Here is a 19104-nt window from a genome sequence, read left to right as displayed (position 1 = left end):
GAAGTTTAATAATAATAATAATAATAATAATAATAATAATAATAATAATAATAATAATAATAATAATAATAACACTTCACAGTATTAAATAATTAAAAAATGCGATTTCTTTTGAATTTGATAAGAAAAACATAGTGTTAGTTATTTGCAGGTATATTTGAAATGTTGATTAGTGTAATAATAATAATAATAATAATAATAATAATAATAATAATAATAATAATAATAATAATAATAATAATAATAACAAACACTGTGAAATGACACACTCATTGAGATGCCATTGCGCACTTTGTTACTCACTGCAGTCTAGGGGCGGGACATTTATACGTCAATTCCAAAACATGGCTCAGTCCTGCTGTATGGGGCTTGCTTTCTTAGCAGTCTTCACGTTTACAGAAAGTTGATCATGTTCACAAAGGTAAGCTCATCTTTTTTTATTAGTCTGTAATGCAGATATTAGTCTGTCAACACATTGATTGTTTTTCTATTCATGAGAGAGTCATGTCTAGAAACACGCTGTACTCTGTACATTTACTTGTATTCATTACTTAGAGCCACATAGACTCATTTAATACTGCTAAGGAAAAAATAAATCCAGAACATTAAGAGGAAGCAGAACTTTGTTTTTGACAGGTTGACTTTCATAACAAAGAGACATATTGCCTTACTCTCCACAGGGGACTGAGGGTCAAGGAAAGTGGATACACATAGCCTGTTATGTAAATGGAAACAATGCATGTTTCCCTTTTGAAATATGCGTCGTTGTTTTTTGGTCCACACAATGTATTTTACTGTTACCTTAGCTGAACCTACTGATCCCATCTCTTTCTTCTCTGTAGAGTGTAGTTCCCCTAAGAAACGATGACTACATAGTCAGTGAAGAATCTGCCCAACTTTCCTGATAGTCAAATTAGAGAATAGTTTTAGTTAGTTTCATGTCTTTTCTATTTTGTGCCTCAGGTTCAGAATTCTGAACCGAGTAGTATCTCAGATATCCACCACTGCAGTGGTATCAAGAGAACAAAGGCTTACTGAAAAATACAGCTGCAGTGATCCAATGTGACGGGCAGACCGTAATCACTCCTCTCAGATTGTCGACTCAACTTGATGTCAGCGGTGCAATACTGGCCCTTTGCTTTGACAAGTGAGCATTGTTGTTCTTTTGTTTTTTAGTCCAATGCCATCTGACACAAAATTGATGTTTCACATTGTGAGTAAAGATAGGAAAGCAGCTTTATTTTTTTATCAGAAACTTAATGACAGTGAAAAATTAACAAAATATGCTGCAACACTATACTTTTATCTAAACTTAATCAGGAAACTGAGGAAAAACATTGTGTTGGTAAACTTTTGGTCTATGTGCAGGGGTCAAGAAGGTGACCCCTGCAGCTGACACCCCTGCTGAAAACTCCAGCAACTGCTGGTGAGCTGGTGATAAGTGAAGTGTGGGAATGGACTTAATTGTATCACATATTTACTGGCTTCTTATTGGGCTCAAAGGATTTATGTAAAATCTCATACAAGATGTACAGAGTATAGATTAATTTAGGAGTGCAGACAACATGCATTTTACTTTAGAACAGTAAAGACCAAGAATGGGACTGCTAAGCATTGGTATTAATGTGTCAGCTTCAGAACTGCCCCAGTGCTTGGAACAAAAAAAAAAAAAAAAAAAAAAAAAGGCAAATTGTATTATGAAAACATTTTTTATTACAGAAATGCACACAAAAAAAAAGGAATTGCCATTGTTTTCTTTTTCCTGTAAAGGGGCAATAAAAAGTATATCACAGGGATAATAAAATCCCTTCAGGAATTGGTATGTTAACCCGAGTTATTTATTAGGCAGCATGTTACTCTTATCTTCTCATTGCCATGTGTCAGATGTATAAAACATGTTATTTGTTCTATCAAAAGAGTAAAATATGAGTTTAAAAACATCAGCAGAGGTTTAACCCTATAAACCACACTGTCTAGACAGGAGTGCAGGTAAACAAACCATAACTGTTGCCTTTACTTGTTGGTGCTCCAGTGGAAGCTAGGTCATTCCTGGTAATTGGTGTTCATGGTTGTAAATAATTGGTGTATATCACTCAGTTTTAAATATTTTTGGCTCTGAATTAAAAACATTGAACACCATAACATTATTTACAACTAACTGGGGAAAAAAATGCTTGTTGGTAGTTGGGTGCATCATGAACTGCTCTAGAAAATTCTTAGAGTTTTCAGACTGTTCCTTGTGAAACATCTGCCAGCTGAGCACCTACAGCCAGTCTTTTGGTTATGCAGGTTGACACATGGTTCCTATTTTAGTTCGACCATGTTTGTGGAAGACAATAAAAAAAAAAATAAAAAAAATCTGAGCTTCTACTGTATATAAACTTTGTTTACCAATACCTATTTTGTAAATTCTGTAAGTTTTGAAATCATTACATTGGTACTGTAAATATTGAGCAGCTGGTTATTATGATCAAGATATTACTCCATGAGTTAAATAAATAAATCTATAAATGTGAAAAAAATGACAAAAAACTAATTTAACCACAGTCAGCTAAGAGTCACCATAAAATATGTTTTTAATAAATGTGCCTTTTCTGTTATGAGTTAATGTTGCATGATTGTCACTCTTTTCTTTCTAGCATAAAGGACAGCTTGGAGTTTCACTGTTTCAGTGCTTGATTGTGTCACTGATTCTGGTATCCCAGTTACAAGGTAAGTTAAAGTACAAGCTTGCAGAGCACATTCCATATGAAACCGTTTTCTTATATACATGGATGTTTTGACTCTTACAGTTTGAAAATATCTACACACAGTCATACAGTATGTCAGAGAACATAACGCACAATTGCTGGTTGTTATAACAAGCTTTGATGAGTATATTTCATACTGTACAGGTTTTGGAGAACTATAATAACATTCAATACCAGTGCATATTTTCTAGCAGACTGCACTGCAGAGCAAAACATGAATACCTAAATCCTCTTATCTTTCTAGGAAGTTTGTATTTTGTAAGGTTTAATCTATCCAGTATAAGAAAGGTTCTAATGAACAGGAGACAAGTGCTCTCTCTCTCTCTCTCTCTCTATAAAGAACCATTTGATCTACTATAACCATAATTATGGCATTGAAATGTAATGCTTAATATTTGTTACCCTTTCTGTGCATAGACTGTCCCATAATTGTCACGCCATTTATTGATACACAGAATAGTGCATTATATGCATCTTAGACCTGAGGGAAGCTAACTAAGTTACAAAAAAGTACTACAATATACAAAAATTAAAGAACAAAATGAAAGTGCTCCATCCTGCAACTATGTTTCTAGGTTAAGTTTTTAGGTATTTAAAATATGGCAAAACACTATTACTTTATAAATAACATGGCTTTGAATATAATTGCTTTTAATCAGGTAAATTATAATTGATTTATTGTTTTGCAACACAAAGGCTGTAACATTCCGTTGCAAAATAATAACCAAAAAATATTTTTTCAAGTTGCTAATTTTTATCTATATAATCCTACTTTTACTTACAACTTACCCTCCCCACAGTTCCCCAGTTTGCTTACCAAAAATGTAACTCACGATGCCAATCTACGATGTTCATTTTTATAGGCCCTGGAGTACAGTGCAGTATCATTCTTGGAAGGTTATAGAAAAAGAATAAGCCTAAGGAATATATATATATATATATATATATATATATATATATATATATATATATATATATATATATATATATATATATATATATATATATACACACACACACACACACACACACACAGCTCTGGAAAAAATTAAGAGACCACTGCAAAATTATCAGTTTCTCTGGTTTTACTATTTATAGGTATGTGTTTGGGTAAAATGAACATTTTTGTTTTATTCTATAAACTACTGACAACATTTCTCCCAAATTCCAAATAAAAATATTGTCATTTAGAGCATTTATTTGCAGAAAATAACAACTGGTCAAAATAACAAAAAAGATACAGTGTTGTCAGACCTCAAATAATGCAAAGAAAATAAGTTCATATTCATTTTTAAACAACACAATACTAATGTTTTAACTTAGGAAGAGTTCAGAAATCAATATTTGGTGGAATAACCCTGATTTTCAATCACAGCTTTCATGCGTCTTGGCATGCTCTCCACCAGTCTTTCACATTGATGTTGGGTGACTTTATGCCACTCCTGGCGCAAAAATTCAAGCAGCTCGGCTTTGTTTGATGCCTTGTGACCATCCATCTTCCTCTTGATCACATTCCAGAGGTTTTCAATGGGGTTCAGGTCTGGAGATTGGGCTGGCCATGACAGGGTCTTGATCTGGTGGTCCTCCATCCACACCTTGATTGACCTGGCTGTGTGGTATGGAGCATTGTCCTGCTGGAAAAACCAATCCTCAGAGTTGGGGAACATTGTCAGAGCAGAAGGGCATTTCTTCATGGGCAACCTTGTACTTGGCTTGATTCATGCGTCCTTCACAAAGACAAATCTGCCCGATTCCAGCCTTGCTGAAGCACCCACAGATCATCACCGATCCTCCACCACATTTCACAGTGGGTGCGAGACACTGTGGCTTGTAGGCCTCTCCAGGTCTCCGTCTAACCATTAGACGACCAGGTGTTAGGCAAAGCTGAAAATTGGACTCATCAGAGAAGATGACCTTACTCCAGTTCTCTAGGGTCCAATCCTTATGGTCTTTTGCACGACTTCAGCCCTGCCCCTAGGAGCCTGTTTTGAACCGTCCTCGCCGTGCACTTCACCCCAGCTGCCGTTTGCCATTCTTTTTGTAGGTTACTTGATGTCATCCTACGGTTGCTGAGTGACATTCGAATGAGTTGGCGGTCATCCCAGTCAGTGGAGAGTCATTTTCGCCGTCTGCCGGTCTGTAGCTTTGTTGTCCCCAATGTGTGCTGCTTGACCTTGTTCTTATGAACCGCTGTCTTTGAAATTTTAAGGATGGAAGCAACCCGACGCTCACTGTATCCCTCTGCCAGTAAAGCCAGAATTGAGCCCTTTTCCTCACTCAAAACTTTCCTTTTCAACTCTTTGGGCATGGTCAATAGTTATTTTTTGATTCCAATTACTTTTGAGGTACTACTAGCACTGTTTTGCCATCCAGCTGATCCTATTGCAAGAGGATAGTGATGACCACAGGAGTGGTTTTTATACTTTTCCTCGTTAAATAAGATTTGGTTCAGGTGATCCCCTAATCAGTATCTCATTCAGTAGAATGAGGTGTGCCTGTGATGGAATTCAACAGACACTGGAATGGAATGGCTGCCATACATGTAGAGATGCTGATTTAAGAAAAAATTTGCAGTGGTCTCTTAATTTTTATATAGAGCTATTTATATATATATATATATATATATATATATATATATATCAATAATTATATATATAGTTTTTATATATAGATATATATATATAATATATATATATATATACATATATTATATATATATATATATATACACATTTTACACATCAAGCTTTGTTGTGATTGAAATTGCTTAACAATCATCATGATTTTAGAAATGCTTTTACCAATTCTGTTTCAGCTGAAGTGATAACACAGGGGAACATAACAGCAATCCTGGACCAACCTCTTACCATCAGATGTAATGTGACCATAGGAACTGGAACTGTAGTAAAACAGGTCAGATGGCAGAAGAACCCAGACGAGATCATTGCTTCAAACAACCAGAATGACAATGCAGTGGTCAGTGAAGAATATCGTGGCAGATTAAATATATCCCTCTACAAGCCAGAATCAAGTTCCATTACTTTCAGCCATATCACAGTTACTGATGAGGGATGCTACACGTGCTTATTTGATACCTACCCAGAAGGGGAGCATCGTGAGAAGACATGCATCAGTATAACTGGTAAGTTTTGTTTTCATGATTAATTGTGTTTTTGAGAGTCTTCCCGTTAATACAGAAATCAGTTACACTACAGTTTTGGTTTCATTTCGATCACTCAGTACTGCAGTTCCCAGAATTATAAAGGCCAGCACATTAGGGTTCTCTACCATAGTACAAAACACATTACAGCATTGCCTGATAAATAGCTTCTGTAATAAAGGAAGCTTTCACCTTATTTAAGGTTGTAATGAGACAATTGAAGTGTATGTCAAGAACAGTGACAAATTAAGCACAGTTGATTACTAATGGTGACAAGTGGAAGCAAGGAAGGGAGTCCTAAACTAAGCATCTTTTACAAGCAACAAGCAATTCCTGTGTCTCTCATGAGTCACTTGATTCCAGAAACCTGGAAATGTGAGCCCTGCCACCTACTGTAAAGGTAAAGAGTGCTTTTGAAATCCCTGATAGAGAAAACCTGTGAGTGGGGTAAAGACCACTGTCTTAACAATCTGTCCTCCAGTACATTTCCTGTGTTGGAATTACATTTTTGGTTCATTAGCCCTGAAGGTTACTGTATAACTAGAGTTGGAGCACTCATGTTTATATTGGTGCCTCTAAACCAAAGTTGTGATAGGAGACTAGATTCCGTACATTATCTCAGCTACAAGCTCTGCAACAGCTGAAGTACTGAATCAAGTCCAAGTCTTGTGCTCGTGATTGCTCTACGGGTTGTCCTCATTTATTATTATTATTATTATTATTATTATTATTATTATTATTATTATTTTGTGTCATATTGCTGGATTATGGAAGATCCTGAGGTTTTGATGTATTCATTACCTTCAGCTAAAAACCCTACCCTTTTAGCTAAAAATGTCTTTTGCGTTTAATCAAATCTGGACAAGAGGTTCGCTAGATATATGCTAAACTCTAAAATTATGTATGAGATTATAATGCAGTATATAAATTGTGCTAAAAAAAAGGGCCACTGCAAATGTCATGACAATTAGACAAGCGGTTTATAGATATACAATTGATGCAAACACTTTGTATACAAAACATGCATACAGTGCAACCCCTTTCCACAGTATGTCTCAGTGGAGATACACAGCCTCAGTGAGGCACCCTAGTAAAAGAATTGCATTTGTTTGTGTTTTTCATGATTTCAAGATGAATTTGCTTTTATGGATGGCTGCCTACTCATAATTGAACTATTTCCAGACCGAGTTAGAGGACACAGCAAGGAGCACGATTGTTCCGTCCTATAATTTTTTATATTTCCTTTTTTTTTCTACTTGCTCCTAATGTAAGCAGACCACTTCAAACATTATTTACACAGGACAGCGTTTCCTGATCCCACGGTGAAAATGTTAACCCACCTGGCCCTTAACCACACCTATCTGGATCACCTCCAGTATGGCACAATGTTAGCAATGTGGGAATTGACCGGACACAGATTGGCAGGGTGGAAAAGTTAAATCGTAGGGATCTTAGCCAAACAAACAATCTCTGTATGTGTTGAGTATTATTATTATTATTATTTTTTTGAGGGAATTTTATGAATTTAGGCTTTGCAAAACTTGTTCTCATCAAAGAAGCAGATATGGTACTGAACAGCATTTGCTAAGTCAGTGGGAAGGCATGTTCTCAAAATGAGAACATTCACTACAACAATATTCCATAGTGTTCTTCTCATCCAAGCTACTCGTCAGCTATTCGTACATTGTGTTTGTTTTCATCTCATTCTATCAGATTCAAGCTCAGAATTATCATGTGCGCACTGACATGCAGAACATTTATAAATATCTAGTGAAATATCCACTTGTCTCTAGGTTTCAGTAGCTTGGTAAAATCTGTTACTTAGGTTTAGCTGGTGAAAAAACCCTCTTGATCGGTAAATAGGTTGCAGCTCTGAGACAAGGTGAATTAGACAGGTTTGGATCCTACCCTTAAAAGGTTTACCACTGGATTTTTGCACAGTATTTTTGCACTTTCACTATACTTTTCCCATGGTTGTACTTTGCCTTTACCACAGTTTACCCTGGTTTGCCATGCTTTTACATGTGCTTTGCTATACTGCTTCACCATGCTTACCTATGCTATACCATGCTTTCATTGTGCTTTATTACATTTTGCTGTGCTTTTACTGTGGGTAACTTTATTAAGGGTAATTCCTGACGATAGTAAAGTTTCTTCAATTCATTTCTTTCAGTAACAACACATGAAACTTCTGGTTGTGTGATGGGTTTTTTATTGATTTGAGTGGCAGTAGCATTGAAGTCACTTGAATAGACCCCATTGATTAGGTCTTTTTTTCCCACCACAAATTAACTTAATCGTTTATTTTGCAGATCAGGTTAAGACTGGAGGAAATGTGACAGCAGGTGTGGGCCAGCCTGTTACCTTGAAGTGTTATTATGGGATACCCAAGAGTGTTCACCAAGTCAGGTGGAAAATTTTGCAAAACAACAAACTTGAGGACCTGGCTTCATACAATATAAGATTTGGAGAGAATATCAATGATAAATTTAAAGATCAATTCAGTATTAATCCTGGACTAAGCAACACTGCTATTTCTATAAAAACAGTAACAGTACGTGATGAAGCATGTTACCTCTGCGAATTTGATATCTTTCCTCATGGAGCGAAGAATGGGAGTACATGCTTGACTGTATATGGTAAGTTGAGTCTTTAATATATTTTTTATTTGTATCATGCAAATTTACAAAAGCTTCTTCCACTCCCAAAATTAAATAAAACTATACCTACAGTACCTGACAACATTCACTTTTAGATCATAGGACAATCACTATGAATCTTAAGGGGGAAAAAATAACTATGGCTATGTTTACAACAAAAATTGAGGGAGCAAATTTAACTCCAAATCAGTTCAATTTTCAAAGAGAGAATTTAACTGCTATAATTATAATAAGATAAGCACCTTTGTATTAAAGTAGTTTCAACAGCAGGATTCAATGTTACAATCTTAAAGATCATAATCTATGGCTTTATTGATTGCGCTGCACAGAGAGTTTTGCTTGCTGCTGAGATTTCAATGGTTTAATCAGTGACAGTCTGAAGGTGTGTATATCCCACTATATACTGTGTTGATCTGTAATTGGTATATGTACAGTATAAACAGATCAACCTGTTTTGAGATTATGTCAACTTTCTGAAACTAAATTTCTGAGACAAATAAATCAGTGCCCTTTCCCTGGCCGGCACATTTTTTTTTTTTTATATGGAGTTTCATTAGCCCTTATTAGCCGTTATTTGCTCTGAAGTTATGCAATCTGTATTTCTTTCCAGGAGATAAGGAAGTGTATTTATGTCTAAGTAAGATGGTATTTCTTCAACGTGTTCCTGGAATTTGATGAATTAATGGTACAAAGCTGGCATTGGTCTCGACTCTCCAGGCATTCCATGCTTGGAATATGTACTTAATTTCCAAAATCTAGAAAAGCACAGTATGATGACATTATCATTATAAAAAAAGAAGGTTCCATTCATCAAAAGTCATTGTAAACATAGCCTATGCTAACGTTACAGGATTTACACACCCTTATCACAGGTCCCATGTCCCGAAGAACAGTTATTGTAAAGATATAAGCCAGATCTGCTGTGCTTAGAATGATAATTAAAAACAACTGTACTGGGAAGTGTATACATTATAGCCTAAGAGACCAAATAAGAACAAACCTAGTTTTAAAAATGCTCCTCTTGCGAACATAAAGTGCAACATCTAGTATGTTAAGTATTACTCTGATTTACATTATATATTTAATGTAACTATTTAACTGTCTGCCACACACTACAATGTGAGATGATAACTGCCTTGTTTTAGTACCAATCTTTAGCAAACTTACTTTAATATTCAACTTTCATTCATGTTTTTAAATATATTTTCTTATTTCATGTTGTAGTTTTGCCTGAACCAAAACTACACGTTAAACGTTTACAAGATGGAATCCAAGCCAACTGCACAGCCTCTGCTAAACCAGCACCAGAGATTACATGGAATATTGCAGGAAGAAATAACACAGAAAATGTCACCACTACCAGTGAAATGCTTCCATTGCATGGGATCACATTAGTGGTTAGCAGCTTGTTTGTGCAGACCAGCGTTTCTGAAGATGATATAATTTGCGTGGTCCGACATCCAGGTCTGGAGAGTCCAATCACAGTGTCTATGAGAGATCAAGGTGAGTGCTATTAAGTATATTTAAATGTGTCACATTCACAGTCTGTGGATTCCAGTACTACAAATTAGTATTGCAGTAGCCTGGGTTCGATTTATAATTTTAGGTATAAAACTAGACACTTGAAAGCACTCAAACCCTCAAGCCGATACTCAGTATCCAGCTGTGTGTATGAGGGTCAGTGCGCTGAGGTACTGTTTTTTGTACTTAAATCCATATACAGGCATGCATTTATGATCATAAAAATTCATGGTTCATGTCACCAATCAAAGAACAGCTGCCTTGTATTATAATAAAATGTTCCTCGATTCCAGACGCAATGAAATGCAGTAAATTCCCTCCTTACCAGTTCACTGTTTATTCTACTCCCTACCAGTTCACTGTTTATTCTACTCCCTACCAGTTCACTGTTTATTCTACTCAATCAATAAAGCCTGTCTTCTTAATAATTTAATGTCTGATAATGTAGACAAATGTAGAAAACAGACATCAATAAAAATAAATTGAAATGTACTGTGGTGAATGCATTTAATACAATTTGAAGACCACTCTTTAAATCTTTACTGCTTTTGCAGATTGATTATGAAGGAATTCATAGGATTTAATGTCTCAGGAAATACTAAGGAAACCATCTGTAGGCCATGTTTTCCATCTTTATATATATACATATATATATATATATAATATATATATATATCGTATATAATGAAATTTTTAAAAAGATTACTGAACAATCTCCAAGTGATCTGCAGATGAACCACCAAATACATTTTGCCATCCCATCTCGTGTTTTGTAACCATGCAAAACCACCACTACTCTGTAATAAACCCAATATGTTAAATGATCACTGTGTCTAAGAATACCGGTGGCTGGTGTTTTTATGAAAGTTGGCCAAAGTTATTTTAGTCCTTTAATAATATGTTCCTCTGGGAAACTATAGTAAACCACATAGTGTTCAGCACACATGTAAACAAAACATGTACTTGTGTATATATGTATATATATATATATATATATATATATATATATATATATATAGAGAGAGAGAGAGAGAGAGAGAGAGAGAGAGAGAGAGAGAGAGAGAGAGAGAGAGAGAGAGTTGAAAGAAGGTATAACTGCTTTCTACACAGCTGAAGAAGGTTTTTTTTTTTAATCATTTAAACCTTCTGCATACATTATATATGTGTGTGTGTGTGTGTGTGTGTGTGTGTGTGTGTGTGTTACAGTAAAAGTCTGAATATTGGTTTACTTTGGACATTTACCAGTAAATCTCAAGAATAACCAAGTGCTTTTATCAATAAGCTTCGATAGAAATCCAAAAAGCAATATATTTCTTCATAATTCTAGACATTTGCCACCTTACATTGTAAATGTTGACAGTGAAATGTAAGATTTACCAGATTCTGACTTCTAACGTAATTTATATGCAAATACAACCTATTATTGAAAAGACTACTGTATAGCAAGTGTACTTTCAGGAAGAACAATGTCAGAAACAACATGCTTTTGTTTTGGTTACAGGACCAAGTGGCAGGAATATTCTCATAGCTGTGATGGTTTGCACAGCATTACTCGTCTTCTGTTTATTTGTATGTTTGTGGAGATGTCTGGTACATAAGGACTGATGGTAAGTTCAGTTTTAACTTCTAATAGTAAATAATGATAACTGTAAACTGATTTATAATAAAATGATGTTTACTAATAGAAAGACACTTTGTGTGATCAGTGTTACAATATGGGACTGGTACTGTAACTACAGCACCTTCTGGACTAAGGTCAAAGGACAATGCCTGAGAAAAGGCAATATGCCTAATACTACTACCTCTGAACAGAATAATACAATATTGGATAATAAAATGTGCCACATACCTGCACAACTAAGCCTATTTCCCCTGTTCAGTGACATCATCAAAAAATTGAGAGGTTAAATAATGTTTTAGAGAAAATGTCCATACTGTAATGTTTTTTATGTGTTGTATTTTTTCCTCAATTTTATTACATTTAGATTTCTATGAAGTAATTATATGGTCCATGCATAGATTATATATATAGTCATATATATATATATATATATATATATATATATATATATATATATATATATATATATATATATATATATATATGAACATAATTTAAATGTTTTATTTCATATCGTGTATGAAATTACAAAATGATATTGCAAAAGTCTACCGGAAGCCATAATTGTAGTGCAGTATTTCATGGTAGATTTCAAAATGTCACATTTGACCATTTTTGTCAGTTTTACGTTAAGTTTATGAAAAGTTACAAAGTGGTATGTCATTCAATATGTTAACGTAACATTGTCCAGCAGGTTATATTCGACTTTACGAAGCAAAACGAGTTAATTCTATAGGGTGATGCAAAACTTTTGGCCATAGCTGTACGTAATATCTTAAAATCATGAACAGACAGAGGATCAAAAGGTATTGCATTAGACCTCTAATTTCTCGATCCTAACTTAGTATAATTTAAATTCAAGATATTAGTAGGAAACCCTGATTAGTTCATTTATAAGCTAAATAATTACTGTCATTACACATTCTGACCCTCGCTGGTGAGAGGAAGTTAAACTGCTTTGTGCAGCGGATAAGACATTTGCTTGAGGAGTGGGTGGTGGCCAGATTGCACCCAACCTCTGCCCTGTTAAACCAAGAACAAACCAACACCTCTGTTTTAAAGAAAAGTCACCCCCAGGCCTGAATGGATGTACAGCTGCAGCTGAGGCGGCATAGAAGAAGGGGATGAGAAAGAATTCCAGATTCAAGCCCTGACACAAAAGACAACCAATGATAAGCATTGGCCGCCTTTTTTCTTAACTTCTCAAATACAGCACAACACATATAATTGGAATAGAAATATAGTTTTAAAATAACTACACTGTGAGCAACACCTTATGGGAAACAGCTCAGCACGAAAGTACTGACTTCCACCTCATCAGGAAAAGGGAATGTAATTCCCTAGATAACAGGACACAGTAGCAAACACTACCAGAAGCAGGAAAAAGAGTAGTGCCCCCCTCCCATTCTAAATGAATGACTTGTTACTTTGGAGTTGTCTGTCTCTGAAGAGGAGAAATGAGGACTATGCTAAATAAAATGCTGCTTGCTAGCATTAAGACACTTTGACTGATCCAGCTGTGTTAACTGGCTGGTATTTTAACTACAGTAGAGCTGAAAAGCATCTGAGTAGAGATAGCAAGCATCACAAGAAAACTGTACAAGCAATATGGTTATTGTTAAACTAAGAAAAAAATAAAAAATAAAAAAAATAATAATAATAATAATAATTTAATGAAACACGCATACACGGCTGAAATTACAATAATGATACACTTGCAGGAGCCATATGTTTAAGGTTTGTTAGGGCGCTCCAAAACCTGTTTAATATTGTGCATTAGGCTGCAACCATTTTTGTTAAAACCATCACAGATGTAAACTAACAAGATACAATGTGTTCCTGGCCAAAGCATTTTCTCTCTACATGACACTTTCAACAAAAACACATTTTTGTAACATCACTGAGCAAGGCTGTGAGAAGTTTGTTTAGTTTAATGTGAGCTTGTTGGTGTTTGTCGTATAGTTAGCAGCTGCAAAGCTGGGTAATGTTAGGGGACATCTGCTGCACATTTATTTGCTGACTTGGAATGACAGAAAAAAAATGCCTGGGACAATGTAGGTGGCATTGGTCCAATATAATAGGTATTTAATACTAAAATCTAATAAAATACCTCACTCCAATACACAGGGGTACATAATATTGGATGCTTGATAGTTGATAACTAGGATGTCCTATTTATAATGCATTTTTACATTTGGGTAATGATTTAAAAAAACATGTGCTTTGCACACCAGTATTGTACTGAAGCGACTATCAGAATGTAATTGATTACATCTGAACTCACCTTTTTGGAAACCACTTAAAGTTCATACATGCTTCCTATTGTCAGGGTTAAGATCAGGTTATTATTTTATTGATTTCTGAATTTTAAAAAAATCGCCTAGGAATATATTTTTTTTCTCTTTTTAGTTAAAGGATTTTTAAAGCACAATTAGTTTTGTCTTTTGCATCTGTGGATAATAATGGGGTATTTGGTAGGCAGGGCTGTACTACAGAGCAGCCATGAAAACAGTGCTGTTGATGTGATTATTTCTTGTGTTTATTTTTCTTGAGTAACTGCTTGCTTTCACTTCTAGAAAATACCGTATTTGCATAATTGTAATAAGAAGCAGTCAACATGATTGCAAACAGAATAAAATGTTAAGGTGACAGTAACAATGAAATTGAATTAATTTGTCTTGAGACTTGCGTTTGTCTGCTTGTCTCGATTTAAGAACAACAAAAACTACTGCATTTTGTTTTCTAGGATTAAATGTATTGTGTAACAGTTTTTTTTTTTTTGTGTGTGTTTTTTTTTTTCTTAACTGGTAAAACACCGTGAAGATATGGCAATGTGTACTCAAGGTTAAACAAGGCTAACAGGAAATGCTTGGAGTAACCATTTCCTTTACAGCTTATCAATAGAATGTGACGGGCACAGGAATTTCTTGTCCCACAGAAATTCTTAAGAACAGAATATTACTCTTAATACAAAGGTAGATATAGTAAACGGACCCTGGCATCTTTTTTCCTGATGAGGAAAAAACTGTGATAATGAAGCCTGAAGGCTACCAGACCACATATGGAATTCTAAACAAACCGCATTACTCATAGAATGTTGAGGAAATGTTTGTATGTATTTATTACTATAAACTAGTGCTGCATAAAATAAAAAAGAAAGATTTAAATATAACACAGCCATTTTCTAAAAGCAATTAAACCCGAAGCAGTTTCCTTCTTGTAATGCTAAATGCCAGATTTGTAAATAATGACTCCTCTGAGGGCTCCAGAATGGCGCATCTAGTAAAGGCTCTCTGCGTGGAATACAGGATGTGCCCTATAGCCTGGAGATCGCAAGTTCAAGTCCAGGCTATGACTGGGGGTTTCTAGGGGGCGGAGCACAATTGGCCTAGTGCTGCCCGGGTAGGGAGGGCTTAGGTTGGCAGGGGAATCCATGGCTCACCACGCATCAGCAACCCCTGTGGCCGATAGGGCATCTGTGGTTCTATAGTGGAGCTGCAACATCTGTGTTGTCCTCCAGCTGCCGTTTCCCTGAGTCAGCAGGGGGGTTGTGAGCAGTGAGCCGGGGATACAGATAATAATTGGGCACACTAAATTGTGGAGAAAAACCAGGGTAACAAATAATAAAAAAAAGACTCCTCTGTACAATCCCAGCTGAAAATAAATTCAGTTTCCCATGACTACATAACAGTTGATTAGCAGCCATAGGATTGTGACTTTGCCAAGAAAGTACCCTTGCCCAAACAAACAGGTCTATCCAGCACATTATTATGTACATTTAAAGACAAATTAGCACAAGGGTGATATTTCCCAAAGAGCAATAAAATTAAATTTAAAAAAACCTTGTAAGGAAAGGTCGGTGTTGTCTCACCAGTAGAGTGCGATATTGGATATTAAAGTTAATCAGTAAGTTTGTTTTCATATTTTTATAGCAGTCAGTAAAGTATATTGCAGTGTGAAAATGCATATTTCTGCTCATTGCAATATTATTTTATTCAAGAAGGCATATGGTTATCGTTATATTTAGTTGAAAACACTTAGTTTAGGAGCGGCGCATGTGTGTGAGAAGACCTATAAACCAGCTACATTCTTGAACTTCACTGCTGCATGCTCTTCTTCATTACTTATAGTCTCTGTATTAGGTCTGGGATGAACTTACAGTAAAAGTAAAGCACTTCCACTATACACCCAGCAAACACCAAAATACAATCGGGCTACATCTGCAATCAAGCTGGGCTTTTCAGCTGGAAAGAATTCTACCTAGTGGAATACAGTATGAGAAAGGTTGTCAGAAATGGTTTGATATAATATGATTTTAGGGATCACGTTGCAAATCCCTAAACGTTAATATACTGTATATACAGCCTGTATTTCTTAACCCTATTGTGGCAAACACTTAATGCTTAAGGTTTCATGTTCTTATGGTTCTGCTTGTTAGTCTGTTAGTTAACCAGTGTGTTTTGTATTTCAACCAGATAATTAAATTAAGAAAAAAGACTGACAAAGGAAGTTTCAGGCAAAAACCAGTCAGACAGACAATATGCCAAGAAAAGTAGTGGCAGTATTTCTCATAGAATTACCGGTAATTTGTTCAAAAAGATAAAGCTTTATTTTGGAGATTACTGTTGCCAGCATATCTGTCACACTTCCCTATTTTTGATCTTGTCAGATAATGATGCATAATGGTGACCTTTAAAAGAAAATGAGTCTACTATTAATCTTGTTATTTTAACACTGTATACAAAGTCAATTAGATTACTCGCTGTTCTTGCAGATCTTTTATATGAACATTTTGCATTCACTATATTCACATTCTTACACAAATCAATAAAAAATAAATAAAAAAAACAGAAACCAGTTAAAAAAAAAGTACAATTTATTCAGAATTTTATTTTAGCTGTAATATTCGTGGTACAGACGCTTAGCTTTTGGACCTATTGGGGTCCACATTATGACAGTGATCGAAGTACTGTCACCCTTTATTGTAATTGTATTATTTCTGCTTGTGTGTTCCCCCTGTGGAGATTTATTATTAAAGTCACTAAGTACAATAACAATACGGCGCATTTAGTCTAGTTATATTATTTGTGGGGATAGGTGTACTAAGATTTAGGGAAATACACAGTATAACCAAACTTAGTTACACATATAAAGGCCAGAGTTAGTCTCATAGACACTGTTCGAAACTGATTCAAGCGGTACAGTGGTTTCCATTGATACAAACAGTTTGGATCAGACTTGTTTGTTATTTCTTGCAGTCTATTCTGAGATGTTTTGTGCTTTAGAATTCCATTTTTGTACTCCCATATGGAATTCGCAGGCTACTGCTTGGAATATTGCATTGTATCATTTCCCAGGAATGATGAAGACTCACCAAGACTTATATTAAGTCATTGTGCATCATGATTACAGTATAATATTCCAGACAGTAACCTATTTATACCACATTCAAGTCTGTTTGTTTTTGTTTTTTTAATTGGATTATTGCATTACTACGTACTACTATTGCTATTGAATTCTATTTTGTGGTATCCCTAAACCTTGTATTGTCCACTGGGAATCATTTTCAGGCTGTGTTACTGATTTGTTAAATTCCATGTTCAAAATAAAAAAGAAAGGGTGATCTGTTTTGATAGCATTTCATTTGTTCTATGGTATGTACCAGTAGTTATTTATCGTGAAATGATTTATTTAAATTGAAACAATATTTCAGTATAGTATAAAGAAGTTTTACACAGTGGATTTAATGTCATCTTGTGTGGTAGAAATATTTTATTTACTTACCCTTACACACTGTTGCAGCTTAGTATCAATATTTAGGTGTATAGCAACTTATTGTGTGTCAATCATGATGTTAACTTTCAATATATGATGTGTTACATAAACACATTCACTCCAAAGCCACTTGACAGATTAATACGTTTGATTTATTATACACACAACATTTATTGTAATGCAATTGAGAAGGTGTGAATGAATAATATGTAAACAAATATACACCTAACATACAAAGCAGACAAAAGACCATATATATTGTGCGATTGTTCTTGGAGGTTCATACAGCGTAGAGGCTAGGGAAAAAGGGTGAGTGAAGCTGCCAAGACAAAATAGCTTTTACAGCCTTCAGATAAGAACAATTAAAAAGTGGCAAGCATTTCTGCTAAGATAATAATAAAAAATAAAAAAAATCAAGCTGGTATGTAGATAAATCCAGCAGGGTGTTCCTGTTGCATTGCTTTACAATGTTCTTGATATTTTCATTGGTTGGGTCTTTTAAATCCTGGATTGATGCGGATGCAATGAAAATGCCAGATAGCATCAAAAGTGATTCATTGTCCCTGAGAAACGTGTGTTTTGCAAGAAGAAAAAAATGACAGACAGACCAGTGTCAGAAATGTAATCATACTCTATGCTGTGTTTTTTCAGTGGCTCGGATAATATAATAAAAAAATACATACATACCATACATATTTTGTTGTATTTTTGGGGGTATTTTGTTCAACAATAACATTCTAGAGAAGGAAAGAAAAGGTGTTGTTACAGTGACTAATTCAATTCAAATGTTTATTTTGCAGACTGATGGATGATTACTGAAGGCAGCTACAGAAGGAAATACACTATCGCCAGCACACTGTATAGAAAGAAAAAATGATGTCACCCATGTCACATATTTCTGGATAATTCCAGTTGGTCATATTCAGTTCATTCAGTCCCAGATATGACCTCCTAAAACGAAAATATCTCTTCATATATCACTTTGTTTGTAAAATTCTGCTTAAATATAGTCTAAATACAATACTAGAAATAAGCCACGTGGTGCCCAGTGTGTTATTTTAGGGTTAGAAATTACAGTAACACGAAGTATAATATTCAAGCATTTTTAACCCAACCAGTTTAAGGTTTCCAGTAATTCACATCTTCGCTGCATACATTTCCAGTTCCAATTACTGATTGTTCTAAGACCACAAGTATTTATTCTAGATCCTTCACAACAGTAACATTAAGGAAGGTTTCTTTAGTTTCTCACTATATACTTAAATACAGTCTTACACAAGCTTGGTTCTTCTGGTTTGTTGTTTGTCTTTTATTCAGAGGTTCTTGGAATCCATTGTAATAAACCCATGGTAACATGTTATCAACATTATGCAAGAAAACAAACAAATCCAATAATGTATAATGATCTTGTAAGGCAACACAGAAAATAGCATGTTATATCTGAAGTTGGTGGGTCAGGTTTTTTTTTTTTTTTTTGGGGGGGGGGGGGGGGGGGGGGGGTTGTTGTCTTTTTCAGTTCATAAGCACAGACATTTACATGACAGAAGTGTGAAGTTTGTGTTTTAGCTGGAATAATTACATTACCAGAGTTTTTGGGATATTATAAACTCAAGATTC

General features: G+C 35.0%; 1 protein-coding gene across 1 annotated transcript; it reads left to right on the top strand.

The window, feature by feature from the left end:
* The first annotated feature begins 328 nt into the window (after nt 1-328).
* On the top strand, nt 329-18963 carry LOC121320770 (OX-2 membrane glycoprotein-like). Its single transcript, XM_041259388.1, has 7 exons — nt 329-421; nt 2640-2712; nt 5566-5892; nt 8223-8549; nt 9795-10073; nt 11593-11698; nt 18288-18963. Exons 1-6 carry the CDS (start codon nt 410-412, stop codon nt 11694-11696), a joined length of 1122 nt encoding a protein of 373 aa, XP_041115322.1. The 5' UTR covers nt 329-409; the 3' UTR covers nt 11697-11698; nt 18288-18963.
* Nucleotides 18964-19104: the final 141 nt, after the last annotated feature.

The sequence above is a fragment of the Polyodon spathula genome, chromosome 9, assembly GCF_017654505.1.
Source record: "Polyodon spathula isolate WHYD16114869_AA chromosome 9, ASM1765450v1, whole genome shotgun sequence".
NCBI classification, from domain to species: Eukaryota; Metazoa; Chordata; class Actinopteri; order Acipenseriformes; family Polyodontidae; genus Polyodon; species Polyodon spathula.
The sequence above is the reverse complement of the archived record's forward strand: the minus strand, read 5'-3'. Positions and strand labels throughout refer to the sequence as shown.